Source organism: Stegostoma tigrinum, chromosome 1 (assembly GCF_030684315.1).
Source record: "Stegostoma tigrinum isolate sSteTig4 chromosome 1, sSteTig4.hap1, whole genome shotgun sequence".
In the NCBI taxonomy this organism is placed as follows: Eukaryota; Metazoa; Chordata; class Chondrichthyes; order Orectolobiformes; family Stegostomatidae; genus Stegostoma; species Stegostoma tigrinum.
The window spans coordinates 161897809-161916773 of NC_081354.1; the positions used below are offsets into that span (position 1 = coordinate 161897809).

Here is an 18965-nt window from a genome sequence, read left to right on the forward strand (position 1 = left end):
CTGTTTTACCATACACTTCCAAGTATTCAGAAATCTTATCCTTCACAATGGACACTAAAATCTCACCCACAACTGAGGTTAGGCTCTTCGGCCTATAATTTTCGGTCTTTTGCCAACTCTCTTTTTAAATAGGGATATCATGTTAGCAATTTTCCAGTCCTCTGGGACCCTCCCTGACTCTAATGATCTGATCTGAAAGATCACCACTAATGCTTCCACTATCTTTTCAGCTATCTCCTTAAGAACTCCAGGGTGGAGTCCACCTGGGTCAGGTTACTTATCCACCTTCAGGCTATTCAGTTTTTCTAGCATCTTCTCCTTGGTGATGGTCACCAGATTCAGCTCTGCCCCCGATTCTCTTGAATTTTTGGGATATCACTCATGTCTTCCATTGTGAAGATTGATACAAAGTAATTATTCAGTTCCTCAGCCATTTCCTTGTTCCTCACTACTATCTCTCCAGCGTCATTTTTCAGCAGCCCAGTGTCTACTTCTGCCTCTTTTTTTTGCCATTTATGTATCTAAAGAGTATCTCACAGCCTTCCTTTATATTACTGACTAGCTTACCCTCCTATTTAATCTGCTTTTTCTGTTCCCTCTGTTGGTCTTTGTAAACTTCCCAATCTCAGGTTTCTACTGCCATTCACGACATTGTATGCTTTCCAATTTTGCTTTTATGCTACCTCTGACTTCCCTAGTCAGCCAACATCTTCAAGGACAAAAGGGAATTAGGCAAGCATTGAGGCTTAAAGTGGAAATTCCAGAGTTTAGGGACTTGACAGCACAACTAGCAAAGATGGAAATATTAAAATCAGGGATGCAGAAGAGGTGAAGTTTAAATGAATGTATGAATTATGTTTAATAATGAATGTATGAATATTATGTTCTAATGAACTCATGAATACATCAGGATAATGGACAGTACTCAAAATAAACAAAAAGGATGTACAAATTTGTCCCCTGATCACTCCAGGATGTCTGAGCTTTTTAAAATATTCTTGCTATTGTCATATTTTGATTTTCAATGTAGGAAGATATATTTTTGATCAAAGCCATTGACCTTGGTGTATTAAGGAAACTACGCATTCGGCATGATAATACGGGAGGAAATGCTGCCTGGTTTCTGGATAGGGTGGAAATTGTTGATGAAAAGGATGACACCACGTGAGTATCAATGTCTACAAAATGTGAAGGTTAGAATTCTAGCTTTCATATTATGCCAGAAATTTTTCCTCCAGTTTACAAACATTTTTCTCATTCCTATGCCAATGTGCTGTGTTCAACAAAATCAATTATATATCTGAAGCAAGAAAACATTCTAATTCTATCTTAATCTGTCCATCTGGTTTCTGCAAAGTGGTATGGTTATTGAGAATGTAATAAGAAGAATGTTTCAAAGATTTTTGAACCTTTTCTGTAGGAAAACTGACGAGGTCATCTATTCACCATCCATTATTTGCCATAAAGCATTAAAAATCAATCCCATTCTGTGGGATTGGAATCACATAATGGGGAAGGTGATGGTAGATCCTACAATTGTGTCCAGTTGGGGTTTTACAAAGTAAAGAAAAAGATTTCAGGTATTTTTCTGACATTGGTCAACATGCTATCAATTTTATTTCATCCAAATCTAAATATTCTATCGTGAGCTTGAATTCATAGCCTTTTAGAAGGCAGTTCTCCAAGACAACCATACCCAATCTATGTCATATTAATTACTTCCTGATTTACTAATATTTGTTGGCCACTAGTAATGCATCACTTTCTAATTTCTATCTGCTGTAAAATTACTGATGGTGCTTTGGACCAATCATATTAATCAGAAATAGTAGTTATCAGAGCAAGGATTAGGCTGTTTATCCTTGGTTAAATAATCCATTAATAAAAATTACAAGTAACTCATTAAACAACATACTGTGAACTGATTTCTGTAATTTGGATTTTCCATTTACTGCACAGATTTATTTGAAACTATCATGAGGGGCTGGCAATAGAAAGACATAGTTATGCAATATCTTTCACAAATTTGCTATTTCACCAGGTATTTCTTCCCTTGTGAACGATGGTTAGCTGTTGATGAAGATGATGGCCAGATAGCAAGAGAGCTCGTTCCTGTAGATGAGGCATTCCTGAACAAAGATTCTGACAGAGCAAATAAATCTCAGGCAACACTCGGCCTTGAACAGAAAGGTAAGAAAAGTTGTTGAAGATGCAAATCCTTTTTTTCAGCCTCACAACTGATGTGATGCATTTGAGTTTAAGTTCCAACCAGAGATATTTTGTGACCCAAGGTATTTTCTTAAATATTCTGCTGCCATTGTTCCTTGTGATAAGATTCTTAAGGAGCTTGGCAGGGAGAAATGCTGAGAGGAAGTTTCCCCTCATGGGAGACTCTGGGAGCAGCAGGGTAATTCTCAGAGTGCCAATTTAAATGTGATGAAGACAAGAAGAAACTCAAGAGGGTTGTAAGTCTTTGGAGCTTGTTGCCGCAGAGTTATGGGCAGAGTCCTTGTGTATATTTAAGATTAAGATAGATAGATTCTCGATCAGTAAGGGAATCAAAGATTATGAGAAAGATCAGGAAAGTGGTCGTGAGGAATGCCAGATCAGCCACTGTCTTATTGAATGGCAGAGCCAGGTCCTTTATTCATTCATGGGATGAGGACGTCTCTGGCTAGGCAGCAATTATTGCCCATCCCTGATTGCCGAGAGGTGTTATGAGTCAACCACATTGCTGTGGGTCTGGAGTCAGATGTAGGCCAGACCAGGTAAGGTTGGCAGTTTCCTTCCCTAAAAGATATTAGTGAAACAGATGGGTTTTTCCAACAATCGTTAATGGATTCACGGTCATCAGGTCTTAAACTGACATTAAGAGATTCAAGCAAGAGCAGCAGTTTTCTCCTCGTGTTAAGCCCAATATCTATCCCTCAACCACAACTCTAAACAGACTTCCTGGTTATTTACTATCTAGGAGATTACCTTACGAAATTTGACTGCCATATTTTCCTACATTGATTACACTTCAAAAGTACTTAATTGGTGAGGAGGTACTTTGGTATGTGTTGAGGATGTGAAATAGACATATTTTCTGCAAGCAGTGTACCTCGATGAAGGTGGTGGAAGCTGACCCAGCATGCCAATGTCTGATTAGTTCTGTAAAGGTGATTGGAGTTTGACCAGCCCAATAAATAACCAGACATCTTTTGTTCCCATCAGCTCAGTCCACCACCTACACTGTGAGGGTAAAGACTGGGGAGAAGAAGAATGCTGGAACAGATGCCAATGTGTTCATCACCCTGTTTGGTGAGAAGGATGACACAGGTATGATGACTCAACTGGGTGGACTTCAAAGAACATTTTAAGGAGCCTGCCAAGTAGTCAGCATTTAGTTTTGCAAGAAGATTAGATTCCCTACGGTGTGGAAACAGGCCCTTCGGCCCAACAAGTCCCCATTGCCCCTTGGAGAATCCCACCCACACCCATCCGCCACAACTCTCACACCCCTGAACACTACGGGCAATTTAGCATGGCCGATCCACCTAGCCTGCACATCTTTGGGCTGTGGGAGAAAACCGGACCACCCACTTTCTCTGACAGTTTGTCCCAAACATGCACCACCCTCTGTGTGAAAAGGTTGCCCCTTTGTTGCCTTTTAAGTCTTTCCCCTTTCAACTTTAACCTATGCCCTCTAGTTTTGGACTCCCCTACACTGGGGAAAAGACCTTGACTATTCACTCTATCCAGGCCCCTCATGATTTTATAAACCTCTATAATATCACCCCTCAGTCTCTGAAATGCTAACCTGCCTAATTTGAAGTGCTTTATCAAAAGCGTTTCAAAGGTTCACACTCACAATATTGACTGCAGTATCTTCATCCACATGATCTACTAACACAAAAACTGCCATGGTGGGATCTGAACTCTCACTCTGTGCACTATTGATGCAGGGTTTGACATTACTACAGCACCACCATATCTGACCTCTGTTGGCAGCTGATTGATTACAATACCCTAAATTATTTAACAAGTTTTTATCACTAAATTTAGGAATTGTCAACCTCAAGGCGTCAAAAACGTACAAAAATAAGTTTGAGAAAGGAAATACTGATGAATTCACTATCGAGGCTGTGGACATTGGACCACTGAAAAAAATCCGAATTGGACATGATAATCGTGGTAAGTCCTGAAGGGATGTTACAGAGACTCGGAGCCATAAGGAAATTAGGGGCACGAGTAGACCGTTCAGCTCTTTGAGCCTACTCTGCTATGTAAATCGTGACTGATCAACACCACATTCCGATGCTAACTCCTTATCTTTTGATGTCAATGGTAACTGGAAATCTATTAATCTTTATCTTTAATTTATGTAAAGACTTAACTTCCACCACTCTCTGGGTTCATTATCCTCTGAGGGAAGAAATTTCTGGGTCATTTCAGCCCGAAACAGCTTGTCCCTTGGTTCTAGCCTCGAAGGCTGGAGAGAAGAAGCCATTCCGTCCAGCCCTTTCAGAATCCACGATAACAAAGTGTGAGGCTGGATGAACACAGCAGGCCAAGCAGCATCTCAGGAGCACAAAAGCTGACGTTTCGGGCCTAGACCCTTCATCAAAAAAGGGGGAGGGGGAGAGGATTCTGAAATAAATAGGGAGAGAGGGGGAGGCGGACTGAAGATGGATAGAGGAGAAGATAGGTGGAGAGGAGAGTATGGGTGGGGAGGTGGGGAGGGGTTAGGTCAGTCCAGGGAGGACGGACAGGTCAAGGGGGCGGGATGAGGTTAGTAGGTAGGAAATGGAGGTGCAGCTTGAGGTGGGGAGAGGGGATAGGTGAGAGGAAGAACAGGTTAGGCAGGCGGGGACGAGCTGGGCTGATTTTGGGATGCAGTGGGGCGAGGGGAGATTTTGAAGCTTGTGAAATCCACATTGATACCATTGGGCTGCAGGGTTCCCAAGCGGAATATGAGTTGCTGTTCCTGCAACCTTCGGGTGGCATCATTGTGGCACTGCAGGACGCCCATGATGGACATGTTGTCTAAGGAATGGAAGGGGGAGTTAAAATGGTTCGTGACTGGGAGATGCAGTTGTTTATTGTGAACCGAGCGGAGGTGTCCTGCAAAGCGGTCCCCAAGCCTCCGCTTGGTTTCCACAATGTAGAGGAAGCCACACTGAGTACAGCGGATGCAGTATACCACATTGGCGGATGTGCAGGTGAACATCTGCTTGATGTGGAAAGTCATCTTGGGGCCTAGGATGGGGGTGAGTGAGGAGGTGTGGGGGCAGGTGTAGCACTTCCTGCGGTTGCAGGGGAAGGTGCCAGGTGTGGTGAGGTTGGAGTGGAGTGTGGAGCGAACAAGGGAGTCACGGAGAGAGTGGTCTCTCCAGAAGGCAGACAGGGGTGGGGATGGAAAAATGTCTTTAGTGGTGGTGTCGGATTGTAGATGGCAGAAGTGTCGGAGGATGATGCGTTGTACGTGGAGGTTGGTGGGGTGGTCTGTGAGGACTAGGGGGATTCTCTTTTGGCAGTTATTGCAGGGGCGGTGTGTGAGGGATGAGTTCCCGGAAATGCCGGAGACACGGTCAAGGGCGTTCTCGACCACTGCGGGGGTGAAGTTGCGGTCCTTGAAGAACGAGGACATCTGGGATGTGCGGAAGTGGAATGCCTCATCTTGGAAGCAGATGCAGCGGAGGCAAAGGAATTGGGAATACGGGATGGAATTTTTTCAGGAAGGTGGGTGAGAGGAGGTGTCTTCCAGGTAGCTATGGGAGTCGGTGGGCTTGAAATGGACATTGGTTTGTTGGTGGTTGCCTGAGATGGAGACAGAAGGGTCCAGGAAGGTGAGGGATGTGTTAGAGATGGTCCAGGTGAACTGAAGATTGGGGTGGAAGGTGTTGGTGAAATGGATGATCTGTACGAGTTCCTCTTGGGAGAATGAGGCGGTGTGGATACAGTCATTAATGTAACGGGGGAAGAGGTGGGGTTTAGGGCCAGTGTAGGTACGGAAGAGGGACTGTTCCACATAACCTACAAAGAGGCAGGCATAGCTTGGGCCCATGCGGGTACCCATGGCCACCCCCTTTGTCTATAGGAAGTGGGAGGAATCGAAAGAGAAGTTGTTCAGGGTGAGGACGAGTTCAGCTAGGCGGATGAGGGTGTCAGTGGAGGGGGACTGGTCAGCTCTGTGGGACAGGAAGAAGCGGACGGCCTTTGGGGGGAATGCAGGTGTATCGGGACTGGACGTCCATGATGAAAATGAGGTGTTGGGGACCAGGGAGTTGGAAGTTCTGGAGGAGGTGGAGGGCGTGGGTGGTGTCATGGACATAGGTAGGGAGTTCCTGGACCAAGGGGGAGAAAGTGGAGTCCAGATAGGTGGAGATGAGTTCGTTGGGGCAGGAACAGGCGGAGACAATGGGTCGATCAGGGCAGGCGGGTTTGTGGATTTTGGGAAGGAGATAGAAGCGGGCGGTGAGGGGTTGGGGAACAATGAGGTTGGAGGCTGTGGGTGGGAGGTCACCTGACGTGATGAGGTCATGGATGGTTTGGAGGATGATGGTTTGGTGCTCGGTGGTGGGGTCATGATTAAGGGGGCAGTAGGGGGAGGTGTCAGAAAGTTGGCATCTGACCTCAGCTATGTAAAGGTCAGTGCGCCATACTACCACTGCACCTCCCTTGTCTGCGGGTTTGATGGTGAGGTTGGGTTTGGAGCGGAGGGCTGCCTGTTCTGCGGGGGAGAGGTTGGAGTGGGTGAGAGGGGTGGAGAGGTTGAGGCGGTTAATGTCTCGACGGCAGTTGGAGATGAAGAGGTCGAGGGAAGGGTAGGAGGCCTGGGGGTGGTGTCCAGGAGGAGGACTTCTGTTGGAGGCGGGTGAAGGGGTCAGTGGAGGGAGGGTTAGGCTCCCGGTTAAAGAAGTAAGCGTGGAGGTGGGGGCAGCGGAAAAACTGCTCAATGTCCAAACGTGACTGGTATTCGTTGATGTGTGGGTAGAGGGGGACAAAGGTGAGCCCTCGCCATTTAAGATGCTCGCCCTTTAAGAATGTGCTTTATTTTCACAAGCTCACCTTTGAGTTTTCTAAACTCTAGTGAATACAGGCCCAGTTTCCTCAATGTCTCCTCCTGGACAATTTCATCATCCCTGCATCAGTCTGGTGAATTCCAGTGTGCTCTCTATGGCAAATATATCCTTCCTGAGGTAGGGGACCAGACCTGCACACAGTACTCCGTGTGAGGTATCACCAATATTTTATATAATTGAAGCAAAGCTTCTTGGCCTCTTAACTCAATTCTTCTGTGATAAAGGTTACCACCCTGGGAAGGGATAGAAACTTGCCATTTATGTCAGCTTGTTCCTGAGTGCATACACTGTGCTGCCATCTCTGATGATGGTGGTATTTGGGTCATTGTTTTCAAAGTCTGATTCATTGAAAATGACTAAGACTAGGCTGTGGGACATAGAACATAGAACATAGAACAGTACAGCACAGAACAGGCCCTTCAGCCCACGATGTTGTGCCGACCATTGATCCTCATGTATGCACCCTCAAATTTCTGTGACCATATGCATGCCCAGCAGTCTCTTAAATGACCTTGCTTCCACAACTGCTGGCAATGCATTCCATGCTCTCACAACTCTCTGTGTAAAGAACCCGCCTCTGACATCCCCACTATACTTTCCTCCAACCAGCTTAAAACTATGACCCCTCGTGTTAGCCATTTCTGCCCTGGGAAATAGTCTGTGGCTATCAACTCTATCTATGCCTCTCATTATCTTGTATACCTCAATTAGGTCCCCTCTCCTCCTCCGTTTCTCCAATGAAAGAAGTCCGAGTTCAGTCAACCTCTCTTCATAAGATAAGCCCTCCAGTCCAGGCAGCATCCTGGCAAACCTCCTCTGAACCCTCTCCAAAGCATCCACATCTTTCCTATAATAGGGAGACCAGAACTGGACACAGTATTCCAAGTGCGGTCTAACCAAAGTTTTATAGAGCTGCAACAAGATCTCACGACTCTTAAACTCAATGCCCCTGTTAATGAAAGCCAAAACACCATATGCTTTCTTAACAACCCTGTCCACTTGGGTGGCCATTTTAAGGGATCTATGTATCTGCACACCAAGATCCCTCTGTTCCTCCACACTGCCAAGAATCCTATCCTTAATCCTGTACTCAACTTTCAAATTCGACCTTCCAAAATGCATCACCTTGCATTTATCCAGGTTGAACTCCATCTACCACCTCTCAGCCCATCTCTGCATCCTGTCAATGTCCCGCTGCAGCCTACAACAGCCCTCTATACTGTCAACGACACCTCCAACCTTTGTGTCGTCTGCAAACTTGCTGACCCATCCTTCAATCCCCTCATCCAAGTCATTAATAAAAATTACAAACAGTAGAGGCCCAAGGACAGAGCCCTGTGGAACACCACTCACCACTGACTTCCAGGCAGAATATTTTCCTTCTACTACTACTCGCTGCCTTCTGTTGGCCAGCCAATTCTGTATCCAGACAGCTAAGTTTCCCTGTATCCCATTCTTCCTGACCTTCTGAATGAGCCTACCATGGGGAACCTTATCAAATGCCTTACTGAAGTCCATATACACCACATCCACAGCTCGACCCTCATCAACTTTTCTAGTCACATCCTCAAAGAACTCGATAAGGTTTGTGAGGCATGACCTGTCCGTCACAAAGCCGTGTTGACTGCGTTTAATCAAGCCATGCTCTTCCAGATGGTCATAAAACCTATCCCTCAGAATCCTTTCTAACACCTGGCAGACGACAGACGTGAGACTTACTGGTCTGTAATTGCCGGGGATTTCCCTATTTCCTTTCTTGAAGAGAGGAATTATATTTGCCTCTCTCCAGTCCTCAGGTACGACTCCAGTGGAGAGCGAGGATGCAAAGATCCTCGCAAGTGGCGAAGCAATTGCATTTCTTGTTTCCCAAAGCAGCCGAGGACAAATCTAGTCTGGGCCTGGCGACTTGTCAACCTTAATGTTTGACAAAATTTTCAGCACGTCAGCTTCCTCTATTTCTATCCATTCCAGCATGCACACCTGCTCTTCAAAGGTTTCATAGTTTGGTCTCACAAGTTTGGCACAAACACCCCATATGTTAGTAAGGAGAACTTTGTAGGGTCAACAGGATTGTGTATGCCAGTGTCATTTCTGGTGTCTTGCTGCATCCAGTTTCACTATTTCAATCAGGCTTTCTCATGTTTAGATACAACAGCTATACATTAACATTACCTGAGACTGTCCAGGACCCCTGTGAAGAAATTGAAGAATTCCCAACCTGAATGGACAGGCCTTTTGACAATGAGCTTAAGGGGGTATTAGTTGTCAGAGGCTATGCTTCCCTCTCCATCTCCCCCAGCAATTCTTTGAAAATACAACACTGCCCTGGATGTGTCAGGAGAAATAACTGTAGCAATGTGATGTTTGAAGCCCATTCAGGCCGACTCCCAACACTTTGAAAATAAGCCCATGATTCTAACAACGTGACACAATAAAACTTGGCTCCTATCTGCTTTCGTTTTGCTCCTTTCTGCCTGAATGATGTTTTATACAAATTGTGATGTCTACACTGTGAAAGAAGTACTGAAATTATATTTAAAGAGACTGTGTTCCTAGACAAAAAGAAACGCTGCCACCATCCTAAATAACAGTGCCAAATGCTGGCTACTTAAGAGTTTGAAGTTGAGCAAAAGGTATAGAAACATTTCTTCTGTATGTCTCCTAATGAAACATATCCAACTCATTCTGTTGTGACTGCAGAATTGTTGCAGTGCAGCAGGACTCCATTCAGCCCATTGTGCCTACACTGGTAACTTACTTTAACCAAAGCATAAGTACCCAGGATGAAGCATCCGTGAAATTTCTACACAACTCCCCAGATAGCCAGCAACTTTAGAATTTAATCTTCAACATTATCAACCATATAACTATGATTTGCAGTTGTACCGCTCATTTGACAGTTTATGGATTTAGCAGGGCTGTTTCCATAGGGTTTCTTACTTGTTTGTCCCTGAACATACTTATTCTTTTGAGCGTAATAAACATTTCTCCTTTCAGTGTTTAAGTGAAATTCCAATTTAACACCTGAATCATTGACTGCATCTGTATGTTCTTTTAGGAGGCTGTGCTGGTTGGTTTTTGGATTGGGTAGAAATTGATGCCCCATCACTTGGACAAATACTGCGCTTCCCATGTGGACGTTGGTTGGATAAAGCTGAGGATGATGGATATATAGTACGGGATCTCTTCCCTGCAGATCTACAAACTAAAGACTATGTTCCATGTATGTTACATTTTAATGATTAAGTGGGATGGGACACACTGTTCTTAATGTAGACAAAGCAGCCATTTCTGTTAAGAAAGCACCTAAATTCAGTTGTAGGGGATCAATGAGAAATGTTATGGTAGTTTTGATTCTGTATCATGTCAGTAAACAGGAGGTCATTCTGTCAATTAGAATTTCATATGTACTTTATAAGTCAACTGGATGGTACCCTTACCCTAGGAATCTCAAATCCTATAGTTCTCCTTCTTTTGTGATTTTCATCCTTTCAGTTCTTTTTCTCTTTCTGATCCAAAGTGAAGCATTCAACTGCTTTGCGTTTCAACTGAGAGATATGCTCACTGTGACAGGGGCTTGAAGGAAATTGCTTAGGATGCCTTCACAAATCCAGTCCACTCTGACTTTTCAAGGAATATATACAACCTCCCAACGCATTCAGTACTTGCAGGGTGAGATCAACTGCCAGCTGAGTCCTTGCAAGAAAACCATGTTTTTTTTTCTGAACAAATAAGAAGTTTAAGAAAAAAGGCAGCTGGAGTTTTTTTTGTAGCAAAATGGGTGGAAATGTGCTTTTCAGAATGAAGATCAATAACTAGTGGTGTTCTGCAGGGATCAGTGCTGGGACCTTTGTTGTAATATATATAAATGATCTGGAGGAAAATGTAGATGGTCTGAATAGTAAGTTTTCAGATGACACCAAAATTGGCAGAGTTGAGATGGTAAGGAGGATTGTCAAAGGAAAAGTAGGATATAGATAGATTGCAGATTTTGGCAAAGAAATGGCAGAATGAGTTTAACTCAGACAAATGCAAAGTCATGCACTTTGGAAATTCTGGTGCGAATTATACAATAAATGGCAGAACCCTTCGGAGCATTGACATACAGAGGGATCTGGGTGTACAGGTCCGCAGATCCCTGAAAATGGCAACACAGGTGGATAAGGTGGTCAAGAAGCTTGCAGCATGCTTGCCTTCTTTGGCTTGGGTTTTGAATATAAAAGTCAGCAAGTTGTGTTATGGCTTTATAAAACTTTAGTTAGGCAACATTTGGAATATTGCATGCAGTTCTAGTAGCCACACGACCAGAAGGAAGTGGATACTTCGGAGGGAGTGCACAGAAGATTTTCCAGGATGTTGCTTGGTCTGGAGGGTTTTAGTTGTGAGGAGAGGTCAGATAAGCTCAGATTGTTTTCACTGGATAGATAGAGGCTAAGAGGCAACCTGATAGACGTCTACAAAATTACTAGAGGCAAAGATATGGTGGATTGTCAGAGTCTTTCTCAGGGTGGAAAGGTCAACCACAAGAGGGCATAGGTTCAAGATGAGAGGGAGATGGTTTAGGGGAAAGTGCAAGGAAAATTTTAAACACAGAGGGTGTTGAATACCTGGAATGCACTGCCAGTGGAGGTGATGGAAGCAGGCATGTTAGCAACATTTAAGGCATATCTTGATAGATACATGAAGGGGAGGCCATAAGCAGTGGTTTAAATAAGGACTAGGAATCAACAGGCTTGTTGAGCCGAAAGATATGTTCCTGCACTGTATTGTTTTTTGTTCTTTGAAAGCTTGGTTTCTTTGCTTTAAGATAATATTGTTGCCGTTTAAATGAAATGTCATTTTGAAGCTCTTGGATGTTCTGCCTCCCTTGCAGTTGTGGAAAGGGCTGGAAAATTGCTGTACATGCCCTACTATCATGTGCAACACTACAATTTCGTGCTCCCAGACCGGAGCAGTGCATATTATACTTCTCCAATAAAGGGCAGATACAATGAAACAATACTAAATGGTGATAATGGGAACTGCAGATGCTGGAGAATCCGAGATAACAAAGTGTGGAGCTGGATGAACACAGCAGGCCAAGCAGCATCTCAGGAGCACAAAAGCTGACGTTTCGGGCCTAGACCCTTCATCAGAGCTGGTATCCTTCAGTGCATGTCACAGGTGCTATGATGTTGTGGCCATAACAGAGACATGGATTTCTCAGGGGCAGGAATGGTTGCTGGATGCACCAGGGTTTAGAGCATTTAAAAAGAATAGGGAGGGGGGAAAAAGAGGAGGGGGTGTAGCACTACTAATCAGAGAGGGTATCACAGCTACAGAAGCTTCCATTGTCGAGGAAGATCTGCCTACTGAGTCAGTATGGGTGGAAATTTGGAACAGCAAGGGAGTAGTCACCTCGTTAGGGGTTTACTACAGGCCCCCCCAATAGCAGCAGGGAGATTGAAGAAAGCATAGGTCGGCAGATTTTGGAAAAGTGTGGACGTAGTAGGGTTGTTGTAATGGGTGACTTTAACTTTCCCAATATTGATTGGAACCTCCTTCGAGCAGAAGATTTGAATGGAGCTGTTTTTGTAAGGTGTGTTCAGGAGGGTTTCCTAACGCAGTACGTTGACAGGCTGACGAGGGGAGAGGCCATTCTAGACTTGGTGCTCGGAAACGAGCCGGGGCAGGTATCAGATCTTGTGGTGGGAGAGCATTTTGGTGATAGTGACCATAACTGCCTCACATTCTACATAGCTATGGAGGAGGAGAGGATTAGGCAAAATGGGAGGATATTTAATTGGGGAAGAGGAAACTATGATGCAATTAGACTTGAGTTAGGAAGCATGGACTGGGAGCAATTGTTCCATGGTAAAGGCACTATAGACATGTGGAGACTGTTTAAGGAACAGTTGTTGCGAGTGATGAATAAATATGTCCCTCTTGAGACAGGCAAGAATGGGTAAGATAAAGGAACCTTGGATGACGAGAGCGGTGGAGCTTCTCGTCAAAAGGAAGAAAGTAGCTTACATAAGGTGGAGGAAGCTAGGGTCAAGCTCAGTTCTACAGGATTACAGGCAGGCGAGGAAGGAGCTCAAAAATGGTCTGAGGAGAGCCAGGAGGCGGCACGAGAAAGGCTTGGCAGAACGGATTAGGGAGAACACAAAGGTATTTTACACTGATGTGAGGAATAAGAGAATGGTCAAAGAAAGAGTAGGGCCGATCAGGGATAGCATAGGGAACTTGTGTGTGGAGTCTGAGGAGGTAGGGAAAGCCCTAAATGAGTTTTTTGCTTCTGTCTTTATGAAAGAAACGAACTTTGTAGTGAATGAAAGCTTTGAAGAGCAGGTGTGCATGCTGGAATGGATAGAGATAGAGGAAGCTGACGTGCTGAAAATTTTGTCAAACGTTAAGATTGACAAGTCGCCAGGCCCAGATTAGATTTGTCCTCGGCTGCTTTGGGAAACAAGAAATGCAATTGCTTCGCCACTTGCGAAGATGTTTGCATCCTCGCTCTCTACTGGAGTCGTACCCGAGGACTGGAGAGAGGCAAATGTAATTCCTCTCTTCAAGAAAGGAAATAGGGAAATCCCCGGCAATTACAGACCAGTAAGTCTCACGTCAGTCATCTGCCAGGTCTTAGAAAGGATTCTGAGGGATAGGATTTATGACCATCTGGAAGAGCATGGCTTGATTAAATGCAGTCAACATGGCTTTGTGACGGACAGGTCATGCCTCACAAACCTTATCGAGTTCTTTGAGGATGTGACTAGAAAAGTTGATGAGGGTCGAGCTGTGGATGTGGTGTATATGGACTTCAGTAAGGCATTTGATAAGGTTCCCCATGGTAGGCTCATTCAGAAGGTCAGGAGGAATGGGATACAGGGGAACTTAGCTGTCTGGATACAGAATTGGCTGGCCAACAGAAGGCAGCGAGTGGTAGTAGAAGGAAAATATTCTGCCTGGAAGTCAGTGGTGAGTGGTGTTCCACAGGGCTCTGTCCTTGGGCCTTTGCTGTTTGTAATTTTTATTAATGACTTGGATGAGGGGATTGAAGGATGGGTCAGCAAGTTTGCAGACAACACGAAGGTTGGAGGTGTCATTGACAGTATAGAGGGCTGTTGTAGGCTGCAGCGGGACATTGACAGGATGCAGAGATGGGCTGAGAGGTGGCAGATGGAGTTCAACCTGGATAAATGCAAGGTGATGCATTTTGGAAGGTCGAATTTGAAAGCTGAGTACAGGATTAAGGATAGGATTCTTGGCAGTGTGGAGGAGCAGAGGGATCTTGGTGTGCAGATACATAGATCCCTTAAAATGGCCACCCAAGTGGACAGGGTTGTTAAGAAAGCATATGGTGTTTTGGCTTTCATTAACAGGGGCATTGAGTTTAAGAGTCGTGAGATCTTGTTGCAGCTCTATAAAACTTTGGTTAGACCGCACTTGGAATACTGCGTCCAGTTCTGGGCGCCCTATTATAGGAAAGATGAGGATGCTTTGGAGAGGGTTCGGAGGAGGTTTACCAGGATGCTGCCTGGACTGGAGGGCTTATCTTATGAAGAGAGGTTGACTGAGCTCAGACTCTTTTCATTGGAGAAAAGGAGGAGGAGAGGGGACCTAATTGAGGTATACAAGATAATGAGAGGCATAGATAGAGTTGATGGCCACAGTCTATTTCCCAGGGCAGAAATGGCTAACACGAGGGGTCATAGTTTTAAGCTGGTTGGAGGAAAGTATAGTGGGGATGTCAGAGGCAGGTTCTTTACGCAGAGAGTTGTGAGAGCATGGAATGCGTTGCCAGCAGCAGTTGTGGAAGCAAGGTCATTGGGGATATTTAAGAGACTGCTGGACATGCGTATGGTCACAGAAATTTGAGGGTGCAGACATGAGGATCAATGGTCAGCACGACATTGTGGGCTGAAGGGCCTGTTCTGTGCTGTACTGTTCTGTGTTCTATGTTCTATAAAGCTCAGGACACGGTGATAGGGTTCAATGAAAAGAAGGGGAAGGAGGCACTTGTAGAGATTAAACAACAATAATTAGGCCAAGTGGTCTTTTTCTGTGCTGTAAATGCCAAGAGAGACACATTTTTTGTTGTGACTCTTCTATTCCATCATTGATACAGTGATGGAAAAAGCCTAAAGTTATTGTTCTGCCAGATCTGAGCAATCGTTCACAGAACATTGGAAAAGAAACTAAACCTTATGGTGATATTTGAGTCCGTCTGCTTCCAATGTAATGGTACTCCCTCCTGGAGAATGGAGAGATCCCTATTAACAGTAACGTTGAGGTCAGGGATAGGTTTGCAGTCAAGAGTGCATCTCTATAATGGGGAATCCACGTGAAGCAGCAGCAATAGATACACCCTTTCGTTGTTTCTAAAACAAGTAATTTGTGGTGACGTACTCACTCAAACACAGAATTGAAAGGTAATACCACGACCTAAAACGAATTCTTGAAAGAAGACTTTTATTTAGGAAGTAAGGACTGAGATGGCTGGATTTTAAGGGCATTTTGAAATCAAGATTCCCCCTTTGAAAGGGATACTGATGATGTGATTCCTTCTTTGCTGAACATAGCACTGACAAAGTAATATTTCTTCATGTCCCACGAACTGGTATCTTGCCCAATCAGTCCTTTCTAAAGAAATACATGTCTTTGTGAATTTAACCTCTGAGATATGAAAGCACAACATCTGAAACTGTGCTTCTCTACTTTTCTGTTGCAGTTGTTCCATATGAGATCACTGTTTACACCTCTGATATTTATGGAGCTGGCACTGATGCTGATGTCTTCATCGTCCTTTATGGAAGAGATGGTGTTTGTACCCATCAGAAGTCTTTATGTGTTAACAAGCGGGAGCGAAAGACGTACTTTGAAAGAGGCGCTGTAAATAAGTTTATTGTCGAGGTGCGCACATATTTTGTTTTAAATTTAAATCACATTGTTTGGTTTAAAAAGTTGAGTTCACTGTGCCCATGATGTTATCAAGCTTTCCCAGAACTATCCAATCAATTTGTACTATTATCATAAATAAAAACCAAAAAAAACCTGCAGATGCTGGAAATCAGAAGCAAAAGCAGGAATTGCTAGAAAAGCTCAGCAGGTCTGGCAGCATCTTTAAAGAGAAATCAGAGCTAATGTTTTGGATCCAGCGACTCTTCTTCAGAACTGTACTAATATCCTAATTGATTACTGTGAGAAACTTGAGAAACTGGGAGAATGCAGGTACACAGGTCAATAAAATGTCATGAACAGGAGCATAAAATGAGGGGGAGATGGTGCTATAGTGGTAATGTCACTGGGAAGCCTAGGTTAACGCTCTGGGTACATGTATTAAAATCTGACCAGGATGGTTGGAGGAATTTAATTTCACTTCATTCAATTTCACTAATGCCTTTCAGGGAAGAATATTCCATGGCCTCACTGATCTGGCCTCCATGTACCTCCAAATCTTCAGCAATGTAATTGCCTCTTAACTGCCCTCTGATTTGGCCCAGCAAGCCACTCAGTTCTAATAATCAATACAGTCTCAACAAAGAAACAAAATCAAACAGACGTCCTGGCATCAATCTTAGAAACCAGAAACAACAATGGCAAAAACAGCACTGTTGACCCTGCAAAGCCCTCCTTGCTAATTTGGGGCTTGTGCCAAAATCAGGAAAGGTCCCACAGACTAGTTAAGCAAAAGCCTGGCATGGCCATACCTGACAGACAATATCCCAGACACTACCATCACCATCCCTGGATATCCCCTGTCCCACTGGCAGGACAGGCCCAGCAGAGGTGGCCGTATGGTGGTATATAGTTGGAAGGGAGTTTCCTTTGGGGGTCATCAACATTGACTGCGGACCTCATGAAGCCTCACGGCTTCAGGTTAAACATAAGCAAGGAAACCCCCTGCTGATTACCACATACCATCCTCCCTCAGCTGATGAATCTGTACTCCTCTATGTTGAATAACACTTGGAGGAAGCACAGAGGATGGCAAGGGCACAAAATGTACTCTGGCTGGGGGATTTCAATGTCTGCTATCAAGAGTGGCTTGGCAGCAGTACTGCTGATTGAGCTGGTCGGGTCCTAAAGGACATAGCTGCTAGACTGGGTCTGCAGCAGGTGGTGAGGGAACCAACAAGAGCGAGAAACATATTTGACCTATCTGCCATTGCAGATGCATCTGTCCATGACAGTATCAATAAGAGTGATCGCTGGACAGTCCTTCTGGAGACGAAGTCCCATCTTCACATTGAGAATACCCTCCACTGTGTGTGTGGCACTATCACTTGTGCGGATTGGGGCATGCTATGAACAGATCTAACAACTACAAAATAGACATCTGTGAGGTGCTGTGGGTCATCAACAAAATCGTACTCCAACACAATCTGCAACCACTTGGCTCATCATATTCCCCCGTTCAACCATTAGCATTAAGCCAAGAGGTCAACACTGGTTCAATGAAGAGTGCAGGAGAGCATGCCAGGAGCAGGATAATTTGCATGCCAAACAGCGTAAGGGGCAAGTGAAAGACAGAACTAGCAATCGCCCAACCAATGCAATCTTTCCACAGCCATCTGGTCATGAATGGTGGTGGAAAATTAAACAACCTCACAGAAGGAGGAAGCTTCATAAATAACCCTATCTTCAATGAATGAAGAACCTAACACATCGATGCAAAAAATAAGGCCAAGGCTTCCTAACAATCTCCACAAAGATGTGCTGAGGAGCTGATCCATCTCGGACTCCTCCAGTGATCCGCAGCATCACAGGTGCTGGTTTTCAGCCAATTCAGTTCACTTCATGTAGTATCAAGTAACAATCAGAAGCATTGGATACTACAAAGACTATTGACCCTGACAATATTCCTGCAAAAGAAGTAAAGATGTATACTCCAGAACTTGCCGCTCCCCTAGCCAAGCTGTTCCAGTGCAATTAAAACTCTGGCATCTACACGACAGTGTGGAAAATTGCACGGATATGTCCCGTACACAAAAAACAGAACAAATCCCCCAATCCAACCAATAACCACCCCATCAATCTATCTCAATCGTCAGTAAATTGATGGAAGATGTCAGTAACAGCGCTATCAAGCAGCACCTGCTCAGCAATAACCTGCTGAATGACGCCCAGTTTGGGTTCCGCCAGGGTCACTCAGCTCCTGTTCTCATTACAGCCTTGGTTCAAACATGGACAAAAGAGCTGGATTCCAGAGGTGAGGTGAGAATGACAGCCTTTGATATCAAGGCTGCTTTCGACCAAGTGTGACATCAAGAAGCCCCAGTAAAACTGGAATCAATGGGTACTGGGGGCAAAATCTATACTGGTTGGAGTCATACGTGGCACATAGGAAGATGGTTGTGGTTTTTGGAGGTCAGTCATCTCAGCTCCAGGACATCTCAATAAGAGTTCCTCAGGGTAGCATTCTAGGACCAGTCATCTTCAACTGCTTCACCAGTGACCTTCCCTCATAAGGCCGGAAGTGGGAATGTTTGCTGATGATTGCACATTGTTCAGCACCATTCGTATCTCCTCAGATACTGAAACTATGTTCAAGGTAACTAGATCTGGACAATATCCACACTTGGGCTACAAGTGGCAAGTAACATTCATGCCATACAAATGCCAGGCAATGACCATCTCTAGTGAGAGACGATCTAGCCTCCATCCAGTTACCATCGCTGAATATCTATCAATTTCCTGGGGGTTACCATTGACCAGAAACTCAACTGGACTCGCCAATATAAACTCAGGGACTACAAGTGCAGGTCAGAGACTAGGAATACTGTGGCGAATAACTCACTCACTGACTCCCCAAAGTCCATTCACTATCTACAAGTCACACATTAAGTATGTGATGGAACGTTTTCTAATTGCCAGGATGGGTGCAGATTCAACAATACTTAAGAAGTTTAACTCTGT

At 44.5% G+C, this 18965-nt stretch overlaps 1 protein-coding gene across 1 annotated transcript in view; it reads left to right on the forward strand.

Annotated features, from left to right (window-relative positions):
* LOC125453954 (lipoxygenase homology domain-containing protein 1) overlaps positions 1-18965 on the forward strand; it is a 222096-nt gene that overhangs the window by 161149 nt on the left and 41982 nt on the right. Inside the window, exons 25-30 of the mRNA XM_059649887.1 lie at positions 1031-1164; positions 2042-2190; positions 3217-3321; positions 4048-4176; positions 10126-10290; positions 15778-15959. Of these exons, the coding sequence (XP_059505870.1) occupies positions 1031-1164; positions 2042-2190; positions 3217-3321; positions 4048-4176; positions 10126-10290; positions 15778-15959 (864 nt within the window). The remainder of the gene's footprint in view (positions 1-1030; positions 1165-2041; positions 2191-3216; positions 3322-4047; positions 4177-10125; positions 10291-15777; positions 15960-18965) is intronic.